Source organism: Ceratotherium simum, chromosome 35 (assembly GCF_057802395.1).
Source record: "Ceratotherium simum simum isolate JZ-2026a chromosome 35, ASM5780239v1, whole genome shotgun sequence".
Classification (NCBI taxonomy): Eukaryota; Metazoa; Chordata; class Mammalia; order Perissodactyla; family Rhinocerotidae; genus Ceratotherium; species Ceratotherium simum.
This window is the reverse complement of record NC_141934.1, coordinates 15,751,477-15,775,660: the sequence shown is the minus strand read 5'-3', so window position 1 is coordinate 15,775,660 and position 24,184 is coordinate 15,751,477. Positions and strand designations below refer to the sequence as shown.

At 41.7% G+C, this 24,184-nt stretch overlaps 1 protein-coding gene across 5 annotated transcripts in view; it reads left to right on the top strand.

The window, feature by feature from the left end:
* The first annotated feature begins 2,762 nt into the window (after nucleotides 1-2,762).
* Nucleotides 2,763-24,184, top strand: part of BICDL1 (BICD family like cargo adaptor 1) — a 95,637-nt gene continuing 74,215 nt past the window's right edge. The window contains exons 1-2 of one of the 5 annotated variants that reach the window (XM_087424120.1): nucleotides 2,763-3,240; nucleotides 10,019-10,234. In XM_087424120.1, the coding sequence (XP_087280246.1) occupies nucleotides 2,800-3,240; nucleotides 10,019-10,234 (657 nt within the window). In that variant the 5' untranslated portion in view covers nucleotides 2,763-2,799. The remainder of the gene's footprint in view (nucleotides 3,241-10,018; nucleotides 10,235-24,184) is intronic. The other 4 variants (XM_087424117.1, XM_087424119.1, XM_087424118.1 and 1 more) reach the window with 4 other exon arrangements.

Here is a 24,184-nt window from a genome sequence, read left to right as displayed (position 1 = left end):
CCTCTCACTCACTTTTTTTTTGCCTGGGATTATATAGTTATTTTTCATTAAAATGTATCGTGTTAAAATGTAATAGGTTTATTATAAGCATTTTAAATTTTTGTTTTAATTTTTAAATATCAATATGTAAACCTATATAAACTAAAGGTTTTTGAGATCATCAATAATTTTTAAGAGTATAAAGAGGTTCTGAGACCAAAAAGTTACGAACCACTATTCTAAATAGTTCTCCAAACTTGAACTGCTCTCCTTCGACCATTCACAGGAAGATGGCGCTTAGGGCCAAACCTACGGTAGAAAACAATCACTTCCTAGTCAGGTTAGGCAGGAACATTGTGAGGAAGGATCTTCAGGAGCTAGAGTTAGCACTGTGGAGAGTTCATTCTAACTAAGGTAAATCTAATAGAGTAGGACCATTGAGTTCAACAAAGGCAAGCCAAAGATCTTTTAGGAAAGACAGGCTGCAAGTCTGCATCAAGGAAAAATAAATAGCTGAAATCCCTTTTGATTAGGAATTGTTTGCTCTTGATATGTGTCTCTATAAATAGATTAGGGAGAAACTTGTCCTTTCCTAATCAAAAGAGAGTTGCAATTGGATTTCACCATGGGCCCACAATTTCTGCTCAAGAGGGCATAATATAGTGTTAGAACAGTTCATGACTGAAATGATACCACTGTCAACTTCCAAAATCTAGCTCTAAGATTGATATAGGAACCCCTCTGTGGTCTGTCTCCTTCCCAATCAACAAGCAAATGAAGCCAGCCCCGAGGCTCAAGCCCTTTCCGATTCTCACCTTTCAGACTGAGGGTAGAAAGTGATGTATATACCCGAATATTGTTTAAGTTCTGAATTTAATAAGGAATAAAAGCCATGAGAAACCATTTGGCCCATTTCAGCCTCTTGGTGTCCTGAAATTTCCATCTCACTGTGATGAAAAGAATAAAGGTATGATTTAACTAAAAAGCGGGTTGCTGTCCAAGAGGAAAGGGAAAGAATAGGGAGCAATTCTAGCTTCAGATGGGATTGTTTCTGAAAATAGGAGACAGAGCATCACCAATGAGGTCAAAGCAAGAACTGACAGGAATCACCCAGTAGGCTCTTCAATCCTTTGATCATTGCAGGAAGCTTTCCTGAAACTACCTTCGATATCCACCCAGGTCATCTCCCTCACAAATTACCATTTATCTTCCTCAAGACTTATATGTAAGGAAAGTAAGGATAACGATTTACATGAACCCTGGAGTCAGCCTGCCTGGATCTGATCTTGTATCTCTGGAGGCTCCAATTTCCTACTCTGTAAAATGGGGAGAGTCACAGTACTTACTTTATAAGATTCTTGTGAGGATTATCTAAGCTAATGCATATAAAGCACTTAACACAAGACATAGTACATACTAAGTGCCTAATAAATGGAAGTTATTATTAGGGAGAGTCTTTGCTTCGTATTTCCATCTGTGAGCAGTTTTTTCCGTTATTTCTCAACATAACCTCTTTCTTTCGGGGCTGTAATTCTCCGAGGCATCTGGTCCCTCATATCCCTGAGTCATCATCATTAAGACGCCGGGTTTCTGAAGTCATCCCTTCTCCTACTGCTCTCTAGGGCTCCCTCTCCTGACTGCTTAGCTCTCGTGGGGGCCAGACCCAAATTCCATGACTATGAGTCTCTCTTGGGGCTTGGCCATCCGTCTTGGAGGAATGTCCCCAGTACCCTTGGAGACCACCTAAAAGGCGACGACGAAACTGAGCCGCAACAGACTCCGAGAAACGCCCAGCACAGGAGAGCGAGGCGGGGGGCGGGGTCGCGCCCGGAGGTGAGAACGAGACGGGAGCCGGGGCGGTGCACCAAGGTGGGAACGAGGCCGGGGGCGGGGCCGCGCTCCGAGGTGTGCGTGCTGGGGGCGGGGCCCCACCCCGCCGGGGGCGCGGGGCCGGGGGCGTGGCCGCGCCGGGGGGGAGCAGCCCGACCGTTACGGATGCACCAGCCGCCTCCGCAGGCGGTGCGCGCGCAGCCGCCGCCAGGCTTGAGGCAGCGCAGGGGTTAAGGCCGCCGGCGCCACCTGGGCGCCGCTGAGGAGACCCGCGAGCCGGCGAATCCCGCGCGGGCGCGGCGAACAGGTGCCCGCGCGCGTCAGGCGCCGGCAAGGGGCGGGGAGAGGGGGCGCGGCCGGAAGCCCGGGGCGGGGTGCGGCCGGCCGGGTGAACGGGAGGAGCCGAGGGAGGCAGGAAGGAGCTCGCCGGGCTGGGCGGCGCGCGATGTGGAGCCGCCGCCTCGGCGCTTGCAGCAGCAGCCGCCGCCGCCGCCGCTGCTGCCGCTGGGGCTGCCGCCGAGCCGAGGGACATGGAGCGCGGCTGCAGAGAGCGGCCGCCGGCAGCAGCAGCAGCGAGCGTCGCACCGACAGCGGAGCGCAGCCCGCCCCGTGAGGCGCTGCCGGGCCGGCGGCGGCAGCGGCAGCAGCAGCAACAGGGCGGCTGAAAACCCGGCGGCGGCGTTCCCCCTCGCCGCCTCTCCTCCCGCTTCGCGGCCCCTCAGCCTTCCCTTCCTCCGCCTTCCCTCTGCCACCCCCTCCTCCTCCCCAGCGCGCGCCGAGCAGCTGGGCGGGGGCGGGGGCGGGGGCGCGTGCCGCGGCGCGGGGGAGGGGCGGGCCGGCGCGCGCCGCGCCCAGGGCTCAGGGGACCCGGGGGCGCGTGCCGCGGCGCGAGGCGAGGCGCGGGGCGCGGGGCGGCGCGGCGGGGCCCTCCCCTGCAGCCTGGCGCGCGCCGGCCGGGCCGCACCGCTGCGGGCTCCGCGCGCGCGGGCCATGTCCGCCTTCTGCCTGGGCTTGGCCGGCCGCGCTTCAGCACCCGTCGAGCCGGACAGCGCCTGCTGCATGGAGCTGCCCGCCGCGGCCGCGGACGCAGTCGGGAGTCCGGCCGCCGCCGCCGCCGCCGCCGCCCTCATCTCCTTCACCGGGGGCCCCGGGGAGCTGGAACTGGCGTTAGAGGAGGAGCTGGCGCTGCTGGCGGCCGGGGAACGGCCGTCCGACCCCGGGGAGCATCCTCAGGCCGATCTCGGGCCTCCGGCCGAGGGGGCCGGACCGCAGCCGCCGCCCGCCCAGGATCCCGAGCTGCTGTCCGTGATTCGGCAGAAGGAGAAGGATCTGGTGTTGGCGGCCCGGCTGGGCAAGGCGCTGCTCGAGAGGAACCAGGACATGAGCCGGCAGTACGAGCAGATGCACAAGGAGCTGACGGATAAGCTGGAGGTGAGGACGTCCCTTCTGGGATGGGTAGGAAGCAGAGGGAACCCAGGCACCCCCCGCCCGGCCCTGGGCAGCTTCGGGAGCCACTCGCCCCACCCCTTCCTTCTTTGCTCACCCTCCCTCACAGAAAACCGCCTAGGAAGGGGGGTAGGATGGAGGGTTTCGGATTATCAGACCAAGGCATCCATTGAACCCACCTGACTTTCTCACCCTGCTCGCAGGAAATGGGTCCATGCACACCTCCAAGCGCTGTGGGCCGTTCTATATATGTACTGTACACAGCATCTAAAATAGAGCTTACAGTATGACTAATTTATACAGCATTGAGGTGCTGTGTGCACGCAGAGAAATGAGAACGTCGGAAAGCATTTAAAATACACTCCCGGTTTTCGGAGTGGTTAATCTCTAATCAGGGTGTTAGCCTGGAGCTTTCCAGTTCTGTCGTTAAGGCCTCCAGATGCCCTTGTCTTAACTTCCCGGGAGCTCAGAGTTGTGGGAAACAAGTGCCCCTAAAGGAGCTTTATGTAGCCTTCAAATACTCAGGGATTAGGAAATGTGGTTCCATTGCAGAAATCAGGCGAGCCTGGGCTCAGCATGTGACCATTGGTAGTGGATTTAATTTGGACCCCAGTATTCATGTGTATTTAAACAGTACTTTTCTGTGTTCTGGGCCTCACACATGCAACTGGATGGCCAAATGCAACCTATGAGAACCATGTTACTTTATTATTATAAATACCCTTTAAAGTATTGTAAGATTTCTGCTAATTTTCTGGACCAAAGTCTTTTGGAGCTATCCCTGTTTGTTCTGTTGCCCTTAACTAGAAAGGGCCTTGAAAGTAGTACGGAATGCTGCATATCTAAAAATTAGGGAGATTTTAAAAAGGAGAGGAGAGTATCTATGGCAGTGGAGACGAGCTTATCCTTTTCTGCCTGTGCGTTTACTATTGTTACCCAGTTTGGTTGCGAACAGTTCTTTTTATTCTTAGTTACAAGAGGATAGTACAGTCCTGAATGACATCTGAAACTGACCCTAGTCTGATACCATATCACTGCTACTGGTTGAACTGTCAGAATGTAGATTCAAAAACTTTTCTAGAATAAGAGTTAAGTGTGTCTGTAGTCTAACATATCAAAAGTAAATCAGAGAGAAAAAAGGAAACCAGTGAGTGCCCTGTAGTTCAGTTGGCCTGTTCACTAGGTCTGCCAGTCGATGAACTCCCGAGATACCTCTTTGAAAAGTGGTTTGTGAAACCTATAGGTAGACTGCCAAAAAGCAACCCAATGAATTGAACTGTTTAATTTTCATTTGAAGTGGAGGTCTTGAAATGAAAGGGTTTTTTTTTTTCAAAAAGAGATTGGATTACACGACTCTATATAGAAGTACAACTGCAGAGATTTATACGTGTGATTTAAATTCCTTCAGTGAGGGACATGATTGAAGAGACACCTAACTTGAAAGGAACATCATATCAGTCAGTTTGATTAGTGACAGCTTTCAGAATAATCCTGAGTATGCAATTACACACATCCTGGGTTCCATGTGGAGCCTTTATACATTTCTTCAACAGAGGAAAAAGATTTCAAAATTCTATAACAAAAAAGTTTGTGTTATAAAAGAGTAAGTTTCCTTTGACTTTTTGTCTTGAGTTAATAGACAATAATAAAATAGTTTAAAGCTCTTATTTTTTTAAATCTTCACACCTCAGCAGGTCAGCACATGAACTCTGGTGTTAAAAGTTTATTTTTGATTTCTGGAGGTTTGTTGCCCAACAGTGTGAAGATACTTAACACTACTGAACTGTACACTTAAAAATGGTTAAGATGGTAAATTTTATGTATACTTTACCACAATTAAAAAAGCAACATTTTTTAAAGGTTATTTTTAAAAAGCCAAGTATTGATCATTATTGAAGCTGAGTGATGGGGGGATTCAGTTATACTATTTCTTCTAGGTGTATTTAAAAATTATCATAAAAAATTTTTAGGTTTTTTTTAAACATACATTTAAAAATATCTTACAAAGATAATGTCATTGGCTCCTTGTTAATTCTTTTAGTGTTATTATTAGAGTGCCAAACCTGATTAACGGGATATTTCAATTAATACCTGCAAGTGAATTTCCCCCACCATATATATATATTTTTTCATTTTTATTTATTTATTTTTCCCCCAAAGCCCCAGAAGATAGTTGTATGTCATAGCTGCACATCCTTCTAGTTGCTGTATGTGGGCCGCGGCCTCAGCATGGCGGGAGAAGCAGTGCGTGGGTGCGGGCCCGGGATCCCAACCGGGCCGCCAGTAGCGGAGCTCGGGCACTTAACCGCTAAGCCACGAGGCCAGCCCTCCCCCACCATATATTTTTTAAGCAGCCTAGATTTTAGAATGTCTGTTTAGACAAAATACTTTCTCGAGTTTAACACAGCCACGCTGATATATTTTCAATTAAATTAAACATTTAGGAGTAGAGAACCAGCCCTTACTTTAAAAAGCGTTTGTAATTTTCCACAAACTGTCAGACAGTGGAGTCAAACACATTTTCTCACAGGTTGGTTTGAAAGATAAAGGCATGAGTGGAGTCTGAGAGAATGTTGGTTTGACTATTAAATAATGAGACTGGTTTTGTTTTAGTCCCATCTGCTTCCTTACTACTACAAAATTGGCACCTTTCTGGGGCCAGCCCGGTGGCGCAAGTGGTTAAGTGCTCGAGCTCCGCTGTGGTGGCTCAGGGTTTGCCGGTTCGGATCCCGGGCGCACACCGACATACTGCTTGTCAAGCCATGCTGTGGCGGTGTCCCATATAAAGTGGAGGAAGATGGGCATGGATGTTGGCCCAGGGCTGGTCCTCCTCAGCAAAAAGAGGAGGATTGGCAGATGTTAGCTCAGGGCTGATCTTCCTCACAAAAAAAAAAAAAAAATTGGCACCTGTCTAACTTCAGGACCAATTAGCCATTTTCAAGATCTATATTTCTACCTATTCATTAGTTAATATTGAATATCTTGCCAGGTCTGTGTGCCAAACCCAAGATTTTGTTTTATCGTTTAAAACATAAAGTACTTGATCTTACACTGCTTTCTCATTCAAGGCACACTCTTTAAAGTCTTTAATGGTTTAAAGGTTAACATAGAAGTTTGGTAGCTATACATCTCTTAAAATGAAGAGGGCTAAAGTGAAGATTCAGTTTAATTTGAAAGACTGTAAGGTTTTGGTCATTTTTTTCCACCCTTAAATTGACTGTGTTGTATTTTATTCATTCACTGAATCAGATTTTTATATGCTTAAAGTTCTAAACACATTTTAAAAAATTTATTTCTTCTGCATCTACAGTTAGCCCTTTTGCTTTTAAAACTTATATCCAGCCAGGTCCTTAGTTTTTTCCCCAGAATATGAAATAAGACAATAACTTGCATTTATACACTTTTTTCTTTAGAGATTAAATATTTATTTAGTTTTAAAAATCATTGTTTTTAATGTACAGGATCCCCTTTTTTCCCATTCCAGCTAAGAGTGAATTATCTCTTACTGCAGAGATAGTCTTTTTCTTCAATTACATTTTCTTCCCCCTTTCGTAGGCCAATTCTCATGATTCTGGTACCATTTTTTGAAGAGGGCAGAACAAGTAAGATGAAAATGATTACATGGTGGGAGTCACTAGTAGATTTAGGGAAACAAACCCAGAAGTCCTTATATGCATTCAGTGCTCAGTCCACTTAAAAAATAGTGCTTTTTCTTTGTATTTTTCCAGAACTGTATGCTGGATTTATGAGAATGGTGTTGCTTTTTGGTTCTTTGCAGAAATCTATACTTTTAACAACCAATTTTAGGTAGGCTAATGATATTAACTTTTGTGTTTTCAGAGTTTTAAATAAACTTTATTTTTTTAGAATGGTTTTAGATTTACAGAAAAGTTGAAAGATGGCACAGAGAGTTTCCATATGCCCTGCACCGTTTCCTCTGTTATTAACATCTTACATTAATGTGGTACACTTGCCATAATTAGGGAACCAATATTGATACAATTATTATTAACTAAAGTCCTTAGTTTATTCAGATTTCCTTAGCCTTTACCTAATGTCTTTTTCTGTTCTAGGATCCCATCCAGGATACCACATTACATTTAGTTTTCATATCTTCTTAGTCTCCTCTTTGCTGTGACAGTTACTTAGATTTTCCTTCTTTTTGATGACCTTGACAGTTTTGATATTAACTTTTTTTTTATTAAGGTATAATTGCCGGATAACATTATATTAGTTTCAGGTGTAGATATTAACTTTAAAATAACATATAACCCTGAGAAACAAGGAATAGCATGGGCAGAGCCTGACCTCCACACTTCCTGATATTCTGCCTAGAGTTTACTGGTTAATTTAGCACTTAATTGAAAATATAATTCTAGGAGAAACCTTTCTTTTCTCAGTGTAGACAAAAGGCTAAATTCTGAATGTTCGTTGGAAAGTCTTCATTTTTTTTTTCAAAGTGCTGGGACGCGTGAATTAGGATTGTCCTAATTGTCACATGTCCAAGGAAGTATAAGGACAGAATAGACTGATCAGCACCACCTGTCCTCAACACCCCCCCCCCCCCCCCCCCCGCAAGTGGATGGGATTGTTTTAGTTGCTTGGTTGGGCTGTTCACTAACAGCTGTTTGCTGAATATTTTTAAGTCTCTCTGTTCTTTTAGAACATAGCCTAATTTATCTGGCCTCTCAGTAACACTGTGATTACTGAATTCTTGCTGTTGCCTTCTGCTCAATCTTTTTCATTTTGGAAAAAGTCAGTAAAACCAAGTATCACAATTTTAGGATTGCAATTAGCATTTGTTTCTGTATTTCATCTTTCTGAAGCTTCTACAGTGACTAAAACATTCTCATTTTGGGGAGTTTAGCAATATGAAGAAAGTATAGAGCAGAAAATTCTCATGCTCGTGAGTCGAATTCCCTCTCTTGTCATTCCTTTTCCCACATGCTCCAAACTGAGTCTGTATAAAGTATAACTATAATGTGACTTTTTCAACAAATATACTAGAGTGGCTATATCCAAATGAGTTATTCCCTTAAAGTGGTCAACTTGGGGAGCTGTACATTTATTTCAGTGAAAACCACCTTTGGTAATGTGCTCAGAATTTTAATTTTGGATCACTGTTTTTATGTTTTGCCACATTATTTGGACTGCTCTGTTGTGGTATATTTTCATTTTTGGGGGGTAAATTCAACATTCAGAAACATTCAGAAGTCACTCAGAGCAAATTCACAAGTCACTCAGAGCAAAGTAGGAGGAATAAGATGGCAAGATGAAATGGGATAATCTCTTTTTTAGAAACATCTCAGATATGAAGTAATGGGACTGATTTTCTTGTATAACTATGCACTGGCCCTTAAGGCTTTTGAAAAAATTTTTGAAAAGTGAGAACTTGGATAGAGTAAGAACATAGCTTCCCAAGGTGAAGAGATGACTGAGTACTATAAAGGAGAAGATTCACATGCTTATCTTAGCTTGTTGAAACAATCTCAGTGCTTGATATCAACCTTCAGTGCATCATAATTTCCTGTAGAACCAAGATAGATGGATGGATGGATGGACAGATAGACAGACAGACAGACAGATAGATGGATGCATGCCTAGGCCCCACCCATTCTTAACTGAATCACAGTCTTTGAAATTAGGGTCTAGGTGAGTATATTTTGAACAATTATACCAGAGCTTTTCTGAGAGCACCACATGTTGAGGACCATTTCTTGAACTTATATTTCATATACTCCTTGAGGTATAAACTTGGCTTTTTTGTGTATACTTTGCTTTTTAAGTACGAGAACATACTTGCCTCTGAAAAAGAGACATCCGTGCTTACCTCACAGAAACAAAAAGATGTTCTTACTTTCTTCAGTTCAAAAGAATTCTTTTCTGTTGAGCTGCTGCTTCAAACCATCTGTACTTTTCCTGCATACCATTTGTCACACAACTTATTTCAGCCACTCCCACTAGAATGAAAACTTCATAAAGGCAAGGGCCATGTCTCTTTTGCGCATCATGTCCCCCGGCGCAGTGGCTGGCCCCATGGTAGGCACTGAGGAATGAATGAATGGATCAGAAATAACTATGCAAGGCTAATAGGCCATGATTTAAAGTAGGCCTGAACCTGCCTTAATGATTTTGAAATACAGTGCTATATATAGTGACAAATATTTATTGAGTTGTGATTTAGAGCACTAAACAGAGTCAGATGACTTAGACACAAATCCCAGCTCTGCCATTTACTAATATTGACCTTGAGCTTGTTACTTAACCTCTTATTTTCTGTTGCCTCATTTGTAAGAAAAGATGGCTAATCTGAAGGATCTCTGGAGTTCTTTCTGTCTCGGAAAATTCTGTGATTCTAAGTGCTTGGTCTTATGCGAGGCACAATAGATGATTGCAAAAGAAGCCTTCTTAAGAACTCATTTTAAGTTGTTTAAATGTGTAATTCACCAATTAATGGATGACTTGCTCAATTTCAAGTGAATTCCTAACTCTAGAACCCCCTGTCCAAGGACAAGAATAAACACAGTAACATTAATTGCTTTCAGTAGGAATGGCATTCTCCTTTTAAAACCAACTCCTTCCCTGCTCTGAAAGAAGGGAATGTTTTTGTAGCTGTGAAGGGGGCAACTTTTCCTATGTGGCAGCATGTTTTATTGTGCTGAGTGACTGGGAAAAAGAAAAGTTAGGAGAGCGTGAAAAGAGAAAAAAATGAAAGGCTGTGGAATTTTTAACAGTTTTTAAATCCTCTTCACTTTTCACCCAGCACTTAGAACAAGAAAAACACGAACTAAGGAGACGATTTGAGAACCGAGAAGGGGAGTGGGAAGGGCGCGTCTCAGAGCTGGAGAGTGATGTGAAACAGCTTCAGGATGAGCTGGAGAGGCAGCAAGTTCATCTACGGGAAGCAGATCGAGAAAAAACACGGGCTGTCCAGGAATTATCAGAACAGAACCAAAGGTTATTGGATCAACTTAGCAGGGTGAGTCACAAGTTAAGAATTTATGGTGTAAGATACTAAAAGTTGAAGCGGAGCTTCTGTGTAATGTCAGTCATATATATGGTAAGAGTAGTTGTGATTTTTTTGTTGTCTTTGGTGTTGATATCAACAAGTTAAGTATTTTTCACCTGCAAGAACTTTAGCTGTGCCAAACCAGGAGTCAGGAGCCAAGCTTCTTGCCTGTCATTAGTCAGCTATGAGATTTTGATAATCACTTAACTTGGGAATTTTCTCATATTTAAAATGAAAGAGTTGTGCTTACTGATTTCTGACATTCTTTATAGCTCTAAAAGTCTATTCCTTACCTAGAGAAAGTCTGTCATTGGTAGAATTATGTTAATGCATTTAGTTCAAATATTAAATGGTACCGTCTTTAAACTGAAAAGCTTAGGGAAAATTTCTAGAGAAAATGATTTTCATTGATGTTACATTTGTGGATGTACATTCCTTAATATTATTTAAATATGAAAGGAGGTATGTATATCTGTGTTTAAAATGTGTTTTCTTTATTTCTACGTTAAGTAAAAATTCTTTACTTGTACCTTTATAGAGTGGTGTCATGGAAGTAGTAATTAATTAACCAAGGTCAAGACTATAAAATGATTGCAAAAAAGGAGTTTGAGGACTGAATAGGTGGAAATCTAATTTAAATACAGAACGTACCTTTTTAACAAATGCAGGAATGTTGTTAATGCCCTGGTCTCTAAATCCACCTACTTTTGAAAATTAAGAGCTGGATTTACTATTATACCTCAATCCTTCTTATGTGTTGAAAGTAAAACTGCTAACTCTTCAGTTACCAGAGGAAAAAAGAACTTCTGCTCTGATCTCATCCCTAAGCACAAATGAGAGCACTGCCCTTGTCTGCCAGGTCAGTGTTCCGTGCTTAGGTCTTTGGGAAAGGCTTAGCTAGAGCAGTGTATGGTAAATTCTTGGTGCTTCACTAATTCGATGGGTAACACTGTATGAAGTTGTTTCACTAGTTTGTGTCATAGTTGCTTCCCATGGGTTCTCTGAGACTGGTCAAAACCTTCATGCCTCACAAGGAAGTGTGAAGTAAATGCTACCACTAGAGAAAGGCAGAGGAAGAAGGAGAGAATAGAAGGGGGGGGAGAGGTAAAGACCAAGGGAAAAGTGGGGGAGAAGGGGAGGGAGGAAGGGAAGAAGGCAGGAAGGAAAGAAGGAAACAGAGAAAGAGAAAGAAAAAGATGCCTAATAACCTGGAAAATAGCTAGTTGCTGGAAATATCAGAATGTACGTGAAAGGTGAGAATTCAGGTGACAGGTAAAGCTAAAGATCTTGTCTGCAGGCTTCCCATCTAGGGAATCAAATTGCCCTTTGATTGGCTGGAAAGGAAGAGTTGGACAGTTCTTCAAGAAGTCATTTCCAGGGCTAGCTCAGTAACAGCATTTTGACTCAATTCTAAAACCTTTTTCAGCAACTAGGAAGGGAATCTCTATTCTTGTAAAGGTTTTTGAGTCTTCATTCATTATTCATGAAAGATTAAACTAACCAGATAGGCCTGGCCAGATAGATTGATTTGTTGAAAAACATTTATTTAATACTTATTCTGAGCAAGCGTTTCTTATGGAGACTTATGAAAGGACTAGGACAAAACAAAACAATTAAAGGGGAAATTATTTCTTGGGGACTAAGTTTATGTTACGATGTAACGTGGGCAGAAGCAGACTCAACTCTGCTTTCTGATCTGGTGAAAGATAGGTGGCCAAGAGTGAGGAAGGGAGAAAGCAAATATTAGCATGACACAGCAAGAGAGCACAGAGCTTGGAATTTAGATGCATGTTGAATCTTGACTCTGCCTCTCATTAACTGGGTGACCTTGTTTGTGCCTCACTTTCCTTGTCTTTAAAATAGGGGTAAAAATTGGTACCTCATGCGCGTACTGTTGAAATGAAAATGAAATAACATGTTTATGTTAAGCAGTATGTGAAGGTAAGGGTTTGTTGGGGGATGGTTATTTTACTAAAGCAATGTCTTTATAGTTGAGGTTCCTTTGCCTGATTTCTCTGTAGAAAATCCTGATATGATGCTCCCAAAAGAATATAGGAGGATAACATTGCCACTAGATCTAGATTCTTGTTATCCTCTCTGGCCTTGAATGTAGGCCCTTAGTGAGTTTTGTGGCTTTTTTTCCCTTTCTCTTTTTAAACAGGACAAGCCCCTGGGGTTTCCATCAGTAGCCAGTTTAGATTGCATTTTGTTAACTGGATATTCATGAACTAGAGGAGTTGAATACTTTGAAGTGAATTAAGATTCTCCTAGGACAAACTAACAACCAGCAGAGATAGTAGAAGATGATGCTTTTCTTACAATGTATATAGCATGTTTTATAAGCATGAAATGTGTAATATCTAAAATGTAGTACAATATTTCTTTAATGCTTTTGTCCAAAGTATTTTAAAATGTATTTCCTTTGCTTCATGGTGTCCAAGGTTCTTTTTTTTTTAATAACAGATCTACTGAGATATAATTCACATTTATTTTTTTTTTGGTTATTTTGGCAGGGGGGAAAGAGCGCTTTTTTTTTTTTTTTTGGTGAGGAAGATTGGCCCTGAGTTAACATCTGTACCAGTCTTCCTCTATTTTGTATATGGGACATCACCAGCATGACTTGATGAACAGTGCATAGGTCCACGCCTGGCGTCTGAACCCACGAATCCTGGGCTGCCAAAGTGGAGCGCGCAAACTTAACCACTACACCACTGGGCCAGCCGCCACATTTACTTTTTAAAAGTGTGCAATTCAGTAGTTTTTAGTATATTCACCGAGTTGTGCAACCTTCACCACTACCTAGCTATAGAACATTTCACTGCCCCAGAAAAAGAAACCCTGTACCCATTAGCAGTCACTTGCATTCCTTCTGACCCCCGGCAACCACTAATCTACTTTCTGTCTCTATGGATTTGCCTGTTCTGAACATTTCATATAAATGGAATCATACATATGTGACTCTTTGTGACTGGCCTCTTTCTCTTAGCATAATGTTTCCAAAGTTCATCCACATTGTAGCATATATCAATAGTTCATTCATTATTACGGCTGAAGAATATTTCATTGTATGGATATAACACATTTTGTTTATCCATTCATCGTTGATGGACATTTTGGTCGTTTCCACTTTTGGGCTATTATAAATAAGACTGCCAGAAGCATTCATTTACAAGTTTTTGTGTGACCAAGGTTGTTTTCGGCTCTAAAATAGGATGCTACAAGCATATGTATCCCATGAGCTTCTGGATCCTCATTATGATGAAGGAAGGGATAGATATTGTTCTAATTTTATAGCTGGGAAGACCTGAGGGACAGAACAATACGTGACTTGGTTAAGGATCTTCCAATTCAAGACTGATTAGAGTTCCTGTGCCTCAATTTCAAATTTCTGAGACAGCAATTAAGATCACAGGCTTTGGAGCCAGACACCCTTGGGACCAGACACCAACTCTGCTATTGACAAGCTCGGTGACCATGGAAAAGTTTTTTCACCTTTTTAACACCCTCTGTATAATGGAAACAATTATATTATTACTATTATCTGATAATGTTATGAGGACTGGATGAGATAATGTATGTAAAGCTCTAACAATGTCTAGCATATAGTAAGTGCTCAATAAATGGTAGCCATCATTATAATTATCACGTCCTCATCATGTAAATGGGACTTCCACATCTAGTCAAACGTTGATTCTCTAACTTGAGAGCCAAAGAATGTGAAGTGTCCCCAGCACATATCAACATATAAAAATGTTTTGTTTAGTAGCTAAATCTCTATTCAAAAATATTTGTGTAAAATTGACCCTCCTAGGAGTTGTCAGGTTTATTCTATGGCACCTGGTATCCCCTGGACACTGCTGCATGTGCCCTGGGGATACCCTTATCCCAGTTTATTTGCTCATTTGGACAAAATGCCTTCTAAATTCTCTTCTAGCTTTTAAGATTTTGTGAGTCTCATTTTGTGAAACTCAGGCTGACATATTTTGAGAAAGTGTAATTCATGTTCTAAATTAGAAAGTAACACCGCAGTGTCATTGACAGTGGGGTTTAGTAGGACATGTTAGACACTGATCATCCTAACTATATCAAAAGTGGAAACAATACACTGGGCCTTGCTTTTAGAAAGAGGAGGAGAGAGACATGGGCCATTTTGTTGCCTAAGGAGAGTACCTGCATTCAAAGCTTAAAATGGAGGTTTTGTGAGGATCCTTCTGATACATAATACAGTACTTTTCACTGGTATTACAGCTGACACCTCCAGAGCCCCTAGATGATTTTCTCCCAAACAGCAGAAAATTTATCAGAGTGCTGATCAATATGAAAGAGTCCTGAATTGATTATTCACTGATTTAACCTGCCACAGGTTGTAACACAATTTAGGCACTGTGGAAATTTCTAGCCTGTGTGTACAGCAGCAAGCCAAAGCAGTGATTTGAACCATGTAGAAACAGTCTTGTTCATAATAATAATAATGTCAGTAATAAGCTTCTTTAGCCTTTTCAGTCCTCAGAAGCAGTTAAAATAAGATACTATTTTAAGAGTGAATCTCAGGGCCCAGCCTGGTGGCATAGCAGTTAAGTTCGCGTGCTCTACTTCCGTGGTCCAGAGTTCACAGGTGCAGGTTCGGATCCTGGGCGCGGACCTACACACCACCTATCAAGCCATGCTGTGGCAGGCGTCCCACATAAAAAAAAAAAAAAAAAAAGAGGACGATGGGCACAGCTGTTAGCTCAGGGCCAATCTTCCTCAGCAAAAAGAGGAGGATAGGCAACAGATGTTAGCTCAGGGCTAATCTTCGTCACACACACACACACACACACACACACACACATACACAAAATGAATTGCAGTAGTGTTAGAAACTACAATAAGAGTTAAAAGAAGGCATTTTCACAGTTTGTACTAATAAAACACTGTTCAAACATTCTTGCAAACACTAAGGTCAGACTTGAGCACCTGTTGACCAAAGAATGTGAAGAACAATTTCTTCCAAAAAAGTGATATTTAAAATTGCTTATGGACTTCTAAGGTTTTCCTTCCCCAAAAGGCATAGCTCTAGAGTTTGTAGCAGCTGGGCTAGGAAATTTTCTTACACTTTTTCCCTGAAGTTTTATACATGATGTATCAGTCACACCTGTTTTCCCCCTCCTTCCCTCACTCCTCATCCCATGAATAGCAGAACCATGTGCTTGGTCCTAATCTCATTTTCTTAGTAGGGGTCAGGGCTTCAGTTCCCTGCAGGACTGAATGTATACAGTCTCAGTGATCTTTGAATGGATTATTATGTAGATTTTTGCTTTGTCCACTTAAAACATCATGAGATATTTCAAGCACACAGAAAACTGCAGAGAAAAATATAAATCTAGCTTTGTAAAATCTTAACGTTTTGTCATATTCAGATTTTTTAAAGAGAGAAAACATTATTGCTACATTTGAGGCTCTCACCTCATTCCTCTCCACTTTTCCAGAGTCATCTTTCTTCCCATTCTTGTTTTTTTTTTTTTTTTTTGGTGAGGAAGATCAGCCCTGAGCTAACATCCATGCCAATCCACCTCTTTTTGCTGAGGAAGACTGGCCCTGAGCTAACATCCGTGCCCATCTTCCTCCACTTTATATGGGATGCTGCCACAGCTTGGCCTGAGAAGCGGTGTGTCGGTGTGCGCCCGGGATCCGAACCCCAGGCCACCAGCAGTGGAGCACGCGCACTTAACCACTACGCCACAGGGCCGGCCCCCCCATTCATGTTTTTATACTTACACTATACATACATATGTATATGTATAGTATATCTGCATTATATATATATCTATCTATCCATTAGCTATAATAATTTAATTTTTTCCATGTTTCAAACATTTAATAAGTGGCAGCTTCATGTACATATCATTCTGTAACTCATCCTTTTGGCTCAATGTTATGTTTTTGGGATTGACCCATATTAGTAAATGTAGTTCCAGTTCATTTGTTTTAACTATTGTTTAGTATTTCATTATTTATTCGTTGTTTTGTTGATAAACATTTGTTTCTAAGTTTTCGCTATTACAGACTTTCCTGTGGTGAATATTCTTGTACCTTTTCTTCTTGTGCACATGTATTTACATTACTCTGAGGATAAACCTAGGAGTGGAATTGCTGGGTCCAAGAGTAAACATATCTTCAGCTTCATGAGATATTGCCGAATTACTCTCAAAAATGGTTAAGCAAGTTTACGTTCTTAACCAGCAGTGTGTGTGAGAGACAATGTGTGTGATTCTTCACATCCTCACCAACACTTGGTTATTGTCAGACTTTTAAATTTTTAATCAGTCTCATATATGTGAAATGAAAATTTTATCGTTTTAATTTTCTTTTAATGAATTACGAGTGAGGTCGAACATCTTTTATTTTTATGTTTACTGTTGATTGCCTGTTTATATCCTTCACCTATTTTCTTATTAGTATGTACACATTTACACATTCTTGATACTATTATATTTTCACTTTGTTTATGGAGTCTTTTATTCAACAGAAGTGTACACTTTTAATGAAGTCAGATTTATTAATCATTTCCTTTATGATTTGTTCGTGTTTTGCTTAATCCTGTCCTTTAAGACATAGATATTTTCCCATATTAATTACAAAAACTTAAGATTATTTTTTACATTTAGATCTTTAATCTATCTAGAACTTATTTTTTAGTATGATATAGGGATCCAGTTGTTTTCTATATGGATTACTGTCTCAGCACTGTTTATTTGTCCACAGATTTCTGAAGCTGTATGGATTTTTTAAGGAAAAAAAAATCCTAACATTTAAAGTTAAGTGAAGAGCTAGGATAACTTAAAATAAAATTTTTAAGAGGTTATAAAAAACTGCATTAGTTTGCTAGGGCTACCACAACAAAGTATGACAGATTGTGAGTGGTTTAAACAACGGAAAGTTATTGTCTGACAGTTTGGGAGGCTGCAAGTCTAAAATCAAGGTGTCATAAGAGTTGGTTCCTTCTGATGGCTGTGAAGGAGGAAACCGTTCTAGGTCTCTCTTCTTGGCTTGTACGTGACTATCCTCTCCTATGTCTCTCCGCGCTGTCTTCTCTCCATGTGTATCTGTCTCTGTTTCCAAATTTCCTCTCCTTGTAAGAACACCAGTCATATTGGATTAGAGCCCACCCTAATGATCTCTTTTTAATTTAATTACCTCTCTAAAGACACTATTTCCAAATAAGGTCACATTCTGAGGTACTGGGATTTGGACTTCAAGATTTGAATTTGTTTTGGGGACACAGTTCAACCCAAAACAAGAACCATTTTGAGGTGTTTTTTGCCAGCAGGTCCAACTCTTTGCTCTTCGTGCTGTCTGTGGGAGGTGCTCACAGTGGTGCCACTTTCCTTGGGGGGTTCCATATACTCAATAACATATTTACACACTGAAGATACACACGTTTACAACCATATGACCAAGAGTTGCCATGCCCAATGGAGAGAGATTTAGAACCCTTAGTTTTATTCTTTGAAAAAGTCCCAGATCGACCTCTCTCATCACTCTCCTTGAATGACTAACTGGCCTTCTATTCTTTTGAGTAAAATAGTGTAACCTGTATTATTTTTTTAGATCTTCTTTTCTTTTTTTTCTTTGTTTTTTTTTTTTTTGTGAGGAAGATCAGCGCTGAACTAACATCCATGCTAACCCTCCTCTTTTTGCTGAGGAAGACCGGCTCTGAGCTAACATCTATTGCCAATCCTCCTCCTTTTTTTTTCTCCCAAAGCCCCAGTAGATAGTTGTATGTCATAGTTGCACATCCTTCTAGTTGCTGTATGTGGGACTCGGCCTCAGCATGGCCGGAGAAGCGGTGTGTCAATGCACGCACGGGATCCGAACCCCGGCCTGCCAGTAGCAGAGCGCATGCACTTAATGGCTAAGCCATTGGGTCGGCCCCTAGATCTTCTTTAATTCAACATTCAGCAAATATTTATTGAGCAAAGCACAGGGGATATAGTGGGGAACACAAGACCTCTGTTGTGTGAGGCTAGTAGGAAGAGATAAATAAATAACTAAACAAATCCACAAGATAATTATAGATTGTAGTAGGTACTATTAAGGGTGTTGTGATGGCAAATGACCAGAAAAAAAGAGAGTGACTTTAGAAGGAGTAGGTAGGAAAGGCTTTTCTGTAGAGATGACATCTGAGGTGAAACCTGCGGGGTGAAGAGTCAGCCATAGAAGAGTTGAGGGAACAGTGTTCTTTGATGAATACTGTTAGACTGTAAACTTTTTGAGAGCAGGGACTACATCTGGCTTGTTTATTGTTCTAAACAGGTATCTAGCAGAGTAGTCATTTAATCAAAGGTTGTTGGCTGTTATTTTTGTTAAATGACTAAGGTACCTGATAAAGAAATGTTTAGAACTGTAAGTTCCTGAAGGACACACAACCCCTCCATGCCCTCTAAAGAAGAGCACTCTTGACTCTCAAACTCACTCTTATGCTGTGTATGTGCTATTTGAAAACCAGTGGTCAAAGGGACCATGGATGTCAACGCTGTGACAGACAAGCTGTAGATAATGATGACTCACTTGCCTAGGGATCTAGTGTTTTATGTTGTGCTGTTTCTCCAGGGATCTGCAGGTTGGTCAGTTACTGAGTGACTGGCCCTGTAGTCCTCTGACCTTGCTGATGGAGATGGAAGTAAGCATTTTAGCTTTTACCAAAAAATTCTCTTGTCTCATAGGAGGATTGGCCATTATTTGGATTTGGGTATCGTTATGGCTTCCTCCCTCTTCCTGGGAGCATATACTCTGGATGAGAGAACTCCTTGTCTTCAACTCTGTCATCTTATCCATTCTTACAACCCGAAATGGTCTGTGGTGTGGAGAAGGCGGCAGTGGAGGTGCCTGCTTTTGAACAGAGCCTCATCGAGGATGTATGGTTGCTCCATGTGCAGCCCTGGATGTAAAACTCTTGAGAATTCACCTTAAAAACCATTATTTTTTCCCTTATTATTATTTGTTTCGGTACAGTGCTATATTCTTTTAGCTTTTATTTTCCCAGGGCCCTCCCTATTAGTCTTTTTTCCCCTCATTGCAGCTCTGCAAGTGTCTCTAGCAAACCTCTCCATGATTCCTCACATCCTAAATCTTGGGCATGTACCTCGTCACTATGGTTTTGCATATTACTGTCTAATTGTGCCAATAGGAGAAGCTATAATTGGGGCAATATACAAAAAGGGCCGTTCAAAAGGCTGGGTGAAGCCGAAAAAGGTCGTTACTGTAGAATCACAGATAGGGAGGGGGATAAAAGAATTCAACAGGAAGTTAGGCCTAGGTCCAAGGCCGGGAGAGATCAAAGCCTGCATTTCAAACTAGAAGGACTTAGGCCAAGATACTTGGAGGAACGGTCTGAAGATTGGTGGTGGAGAGGTTGAAATCAAGAACAAAGATCCACTTGTAGTTCAGGTGAAGCCAGGCAGTTTGTATATCTATGTCTATGAAAGCTTGGCTCCCAGTGGAGTCTTCTTTTGTGAAACTTGGTTTATCTAGCTAGGATAGGAGTGGCTTCTTAAGGAACGAAGCCTTACTGAATATCCCTTACGAGATGTTCAGGAATTCCAATTATGCCTCTGCCCTAAGTTTCCACTTATAGATTTTTAAATTAAAAATATATATACATCGTTTTTCCCAATGGCAGAAAGAACTCATTTCATTGTAAAATAAAATTCAGACAATACAGAAATGTTTGATGTAAATAGTGAAAATCCCCAATGATCCTCTGTCAAAGAAAATACTAATGACAGTTTGGTGTTAATTTTTTTTGTATTTTTCCATATATCATACACACACGTGCATAATTTTTCTATTTGTTTTTTTCCTTTTTTTTTTTTTCCTTGAGGGAGATCAGCCCTGAGCTAACATCTGTGCTAATCCTCCTCTTTTTGCTGAGGAAGACTGGCTCTGAGCTAACATCTATTGCCAATCCTCCTCCTTTTTTTTTTCCCCAAAGCCCCAGTAGATAGCTCTATGTCATAGTTGCACATCTTTCTAGTTGCTGTATGTGGGACGCGGCCTCAGCATGGCCGGAGAAGTGGTGCGTCGGTACGCGCCCAGGATCCGAACCCGGGCCGCCGGTAGCGGAGTGCGCACACTTAACCACTAAGCCACCGGGCTGGCCCTGTTTTTTTCCTTTTAAACAAAATGGTTTTGTTAATTTTTTTCACTTTATATTAGACTTTTTTTCTTTTTTTTTTTTTTTTTGTGAGGAAGATCAGCCCTGAGCTAACATCCATGCCAATCCTTCTTTTTTTGCTGAGGAAGGCTGGCCCTGGGCTAACATCTGTGCCCATCTTCCTCCACTTTATGTGGGACGCTGCCACAGCATGGCCTGACAAGCGGTGCATCGGTGCACGCCTGGGATCCGAACCCGGGCCGCCAGCAGTGGAGCGCGTGCACTTAACCTGCTACGCCACGGGACCGGCCCCTCATATTTTTAATGGTTGTATATAGTATTCCGTGTACATGTGGATGTAGCGTTTCCTGTTGAAGAGCATGTGCATTGGTTAGTGTTTTAGTGTTAACAGACACTGCTACAGTGAACATCCTTGTTCATACATCTTTGCACTCTTATGTTAGCATTTCTCTAGAATGGATTCCTAGAAGTGGGATGTCTAGGTCAAAAGGTATGTACATTTAAATTTTTGATAGATATTACCCTATTGCTCTCCAAAAATGTTTTAATAGTCTACTCTCCCTAATGTTTATCTTTATTAAGGCTGAAAAACCTATCATTCTGCATGCATAAGTAGTTAAAACTATAAAGAAAACTGAGGTGTTTTCCTCACACAAGTCGGGATAATGGTTATCTGAGGAGTGTGTGTGGGGAGGTTGGAGGGATTGTTGTCATGGAATGGTGCTTGGGGAGGAGGCTTCTGTGATGTTATACTTCTTGACCTTGGTGGTAATTACATGGGTGTTTGCTTTACAATTATTTGTTAAACAGTACATACGTGTTTTATGTATTTGTCTTTTTTTGTGAGGATGATCAGCCCTGAGCTAACATCTGCTAACCTTCCTCTTTTTGCTGAGGAAGACTGTCCCTGGGCTAACATCCATGCCCATCTTCTTCCACTTTATATGGGACACCGCCACAGCATGGCCTGACAAGCAGTGCGTCGGTGCGCGCCTGGGATCCGAACCGGCGAACCCTGGGCCGCCGCAGCGGAGTGCGTGCACTTAACTGCTTGCACCACTGGGCCGGCCCCTGTATTTGTCTTTATATATGTTATATTTTGAAATAAAATGAAAAAATCAGTCATTCATTCAACAAGTATTTATAATGTACACCTACTATGTATGAAGGAACTGTTTTGGGTAACAGAGATACTATAGTGAACAAGATAAATTCTCTGTCCTAAAATAATGTAGGAGGTTGACAGTATAGAAGGAAATAGATAAGAAATACAAATCAGGTGGTGATAGTGGTAGGAATAAAGTAATGCCAGGTAAGGGGGAGAAAGTGGTAGCTATGGGGACAACTCAATTTTTAATAGAATTGTCAGGAAGGAACTTTTGAAGAGGTGAGGTTTCAGGAGGCACGTGATAGATAAAAAGGAGCGAGTGTTCCAGGCAAAGAGAGAACAGTATTTAAAAGCCTAGGAATGAATGTAAAGCAGGTTGATGTCATTGGGGTGTAGTCACGTTGGGAAGAGTATAGGAGATGAGATCAGAGAGGTAATCAGCGGCCAGATTATGTAGGGCCTTTCCAGCCATGATACAGAGATTTGGGATTCTATTCAGTGTGCTGTGAAGCCAGTTATGTGTTTTTGGCAGGGGAGCATCATGACCTGATTTATAACTGTTTTTAAAAGATTACTCTAGCTGCTGTAGGAGAATGGATTATGGGAGCATGGAGATCAGTGAAGAAGTGACTCTCCAAGGGGAGAGTTGATGGTAGCTTTGACTATGGAGGTGGTGAGAAGGGTTAGATTGGATGTGTGTTTTGATGTAGAACCAACAAGACTTGTTAATGGAATGGATGGATATGAGAAAGGGAGTTAAGGAAAGAATGGTCAAAAATGATGCCTAGATTTTTGTCTCAAGCTACTGGAGGAATAGTGACATGAGTAACTTGAGAGACCAAAGACTAGAGAAGGGGTAGGTTGAGATGTAAAATCAAATAATTGTTTTTGTACTGTTAAGTTTGAACTACCCTTTAAACATCTCTATTAGTTTCACATAAGTAGAGCAGTGAGAATTTTATTGTATTGAGGTGAAATTTTGAGTAAACTTCCCATAGCCTCTGAGCTCTCTCAGTACCTGAGACTCCGTCCTAGTACCTTTTGTGTGGTTTTCACCCAAGAATTTACTCATTCCGAGTGACTGAAGCTGTATTCAGATGAGTGCCCGCTCCCCCCTCCCGAGTTCTACCCTCTGTGATTCCCCATCTCCTCCTCATCCACCCCCCACACTCTCAGCTCCTAGAGGAGCGACTCTTCTGAGTTGATGTCTGTGAGGTGATATGTGTAGGAGGAAGTTGATGCAAACAGGTGCTTTGTCTGTTTCCTGCCTGTTTAGAACTGTATTCTTCAGTCTGCCTCTTAATGTCTCATCCACACACAAAGAATATAGCATGCGTACTAGCTGGAGCTAATCTTCCCTGAAAGGACTAATTTTCCTCTGAAGAGTAAACAGATCCCTGTTCTTTAAACAGCTCATTTGGGATTAGCAGCTCTGCATCTGGTACACTTCTTGAAGCAAATTTCTCCCAGGTTTCTTTCTCAGGGCTAAAAGCTTTAAAGTAGTGGCCGTTAGTGTCACAGTCGCTCTGCCTCTGGTGGGTGATGCATAGCCATCTTTGTTTCTAGGACACTTTACAGTGAACGACAACAGCTGCTCATCACAAGTAGCTTTAATTGCTGAGGGAGCTTTTGTTCCTTTTGGGGTGGGGGCTGAGTTACTTTTTTCTTCTTAAAATCTGCTTCATTTACAGGTGTTGCGTTGTTGTAGAAAAAGGACACGGCAGTTTTTAGTCAGCCTGTCCTTGAAAGAAGTTATGAAAACAAGATGATTTCCCAACCAAATAACAGTAATTTAAATTTCTAAAGGACGTTCACATATGGGAGCTCCTCTGATCTCATTCCCACTCGGTGCCTGAAGTAGTGGTAGTTATTCTTTATTTGACAGATGAGGAAACTGAGGATCAGAAGTTTAGTGACATTGCCAAGGCCTTGCACTGGTTACAGGTTACCGTGAAGATTGGTTTTCATACATTTTCAAGGATGGGTAGTCAATCAGAAATAAAAACCTCCTTCCGTGGATTGCCATGTTATTGGTATATTTTGTAGTTGATATTTGCTGGGTGTTACTGTTTTGGATGCCCGTTAACTTCAGAGTGACTGAGTAAAAGGAATCCAAAGGTTTGGGATCCACTTTTAGCAGTTTCTGTTTGTTTTATCAAGGGTGTGCTAAAAAAATTGAAAATGACTTGTTGAGAGGATCATTTCCGCTAGAACAGAAAAGGGGCATTGCATCTAGGAGCTCTCTTGTGTGAAGACAGCATTTGCAGCTTTTTCCAGATTGGTACTATTGCTAATTAGTAGGTTAAACACATTAGGGTGGTAATTGCTTGTTCTTTCAGCATATGGGTGTTTTTATTGGTAGATTCGTGTCTTGATTATTTGAGCCTGTTCTTAATTATTTACCCAGAAAGAGCCATGCCTGATTCAGGAGTCTTCAGGTTGGTTGTGTTAGTTACAACTGTGTTTAGTTCTGATTATCTTTTTCAAAGGAGAGAGCCTAAGGTTCTCGCTTATTAAGTCTAAATTTGAGGGATTGCAAGGCCCAAGATTCAGATGAATGACTGTGGGAGTAGATGTTACTGCTGCTAGATTTGACTTAGTACAATGGCAACCAGTTTTTTTTTTGACATTGAAATCTGGATTCCCTCGGACATTG